The 1922-nt window shown below is 54.4% G+C and overlaps 1 protein-coding gene across 1 annotated transcript in view; it reads left to right on the top strand.

Annotated features, from left to right (window-relative positions):
* Positions 1-1922, top strand: part of MTHFD2 (methylenetetrahydrofolate dehydrogenase (NADP+ dependent) 2, methenyltetrahydrofolate cyclohydrolase) — a gene marked incomplete at its 5' end in the record, with an annotated part of 5207 nt that overhangs the window by 2434 nt on the left and 851 nt on the right. Inside the window, 2 exons of the mRNA XM_009572995.1 lie at positions 6-98; positions 1484-1609. Of these exons, the coding sequence (XP_009571290.1) occupies positions 6-98; positions 1484-1609 (219 nt within the window). The remainder of the gene's footprint in view (positions 1-5; positions 99-1483; positions 1610-1922) is intronic.

The following is a 1922-nucleotide window of genomic DNA, read 5'->3' as shown; positions in this document are numbered from 1 at the left end:
TGCAGGCGATGCCACAGTCACCATATCCCACCGCTACACCCCCAAGGAGCAGCTGAAGCAACACACAATCCGTGCCGATATCGTGGTAGCGGCAGCAGGTAAGACCCGACTCAAACAGCGCAGGCAAGGCGCACAGAGGGTGCCGCGCTGCAGCTTGCCTGGTGTTTCTGACTGGAATCCTTGCTTGCAGGAGACAGTCCTGTTGGTATTGAATGTCCTGGGGCCTCCCTATCTGCAGCAGCTCTGGCAGCGTAGGAGAGTCTGGTGCTTTCATGGCTGTCGGCTAGGACAGCGAGCGAGGGGCTGTTTGAGCCAGCCTGTGATTAAGCCTAGAGGTGTTGTAGCTCTGCCTTTGAAATGTAAAATAACATCTGGCAGGAGGGCTTGGTGTGCCAGCGAGCACCTGATCAGATCTAGAGAACAGCTACAGACAGGCTCTGTTATACATGCAGACAGTTCTGTCTTCATGTGGGGAGGAGGAAAAAAAAAAAAATACCAAGATAGCATCTGCTTACCTAGGGACAGCCAAGATGCTGAGGGACAACTGCAGGGCCATCTTCCGAGCCCAGGGGATCACTCGGAGGGGTGCTCTTCTCCAGGCTGCACCCTTGGCACGGGGGTAGCTCATCAGCAGAGGGGTTGAGCTGGTTCGGGGTGACTGGCGGCAGAAGTCAGCCTGTGGGGAGGGAGGAGAGAAGTGGGGGTTGGAGATGGGGTGTGAAGAGACAAGGTGCTGGAAGGATTAGAAGTGGTGTTGAAGGTGTCAGTGGACGTAATGACGGCAGATGTGTGAATGGCCAAAGGTGGTCAGCAGACCAGAGGAAGGCTCGAGTGAAAGAGTTAACGAAGCGGAGGGTGGGAGCGAGTTCCTCGGCTCAGTCGGCTGAGGCGGCAGTATCTGGCAGAACCAAACACACCCCACCCTGAAAGGGTGGCTTAGCCCCAAGCCGCTGCTCCCCACCCCTCTCTCCCTGTCACGCTGGGGGTTTTACAGCCCCTGGGTGAGGCCAGTGCCTCTGCCAAGCTGGGTTGCGGTGCTCTCGGACCCTGCTCTAGCTTGCTGACTTAGTGCAGGTGCAAAAAAATGCTGCTGGAGCTGCGTGAACAAACACAGCCGCAGACTTCAAATGGAAGCTTTAAGGTTTCAACTTGGAGAGGATGCTTTGGTCCCAGCTGCTTTGCTGGAACTTTTTTCTGGGGGTGGATTCCAGCTCTTAGCACTCTGAGGTTACCAGTAAACCACTCAAATTCCTGACTGACGCTCCAGGGGTAGCGCTGGATTGTGCAACTGTGGGTAGACTTGCACTTCATAGAATGATAGAATCATTCGGGTTGGAAAAGACCCTTAAGATTATCAAGTCCAACCGTTTTGTGAGGCAGGAGGGCCCAGGGGGGTCAAAACATAATGTGAAGATGGGGTGAGGGGGAGCAGGGGGCTTGCTGAGCACCACCATGAGCGTGTGGTTCTGCCGTCTTCTTGCAGGCATACCCAATCTGATCACGGCCGACATGATCAAAGAAGGAGCTGCAGTTATTGACGTGGGGATAACGAGAGTGCAGGATCCCGTCACTGCCAAATCGAGGCTGGTTGGGGACGTGGATTTTGAAGGTAGGGAATAAACATCAAGGGTGCTGAGACGGGGAGGAGAAAGTCCTGGTTCACGCGACTGAGCGGATGCAGACCGATGCTTATGTTCTCTGGCTTGGTGCATCCACTATTGCACCATATGCAAGGGCGCAGCCTTCCTGTAATACGCCATGGGAAAGCTGGATGCTGCGAGGCAGAGGAGACTCAGCCTGAACCTAAGCAGTTAGGTTGCTTTGCCTCTACTCCAACTCATCACTCGTACTCCTGCTTTTAAATAAAAACATGCAGAACTTACCTTCTGGCTTGCTATTCGCTGGCCTTGCTCACCGCTTAG

Source organism: Fulmarus glacialis, unplaced genomic scaffold (genome assembly GCF_000690835.1).
Source record: "Fulmarus glacialis isolate BGI_N327 unplaced genomic scaffold, ASM69083v1 scaffold18712, whole genome shotgun sequence".
Classification (NCBI taxonomy): Eukaryota; Metazoa; Chordata; class Aves; order Procellariiformes; family Procellariidae; genus Fulmarus; species Fulmarus glacialis.
This window is presented reverse-complemented; position numbering and strand designations above follow the sequence as displayed.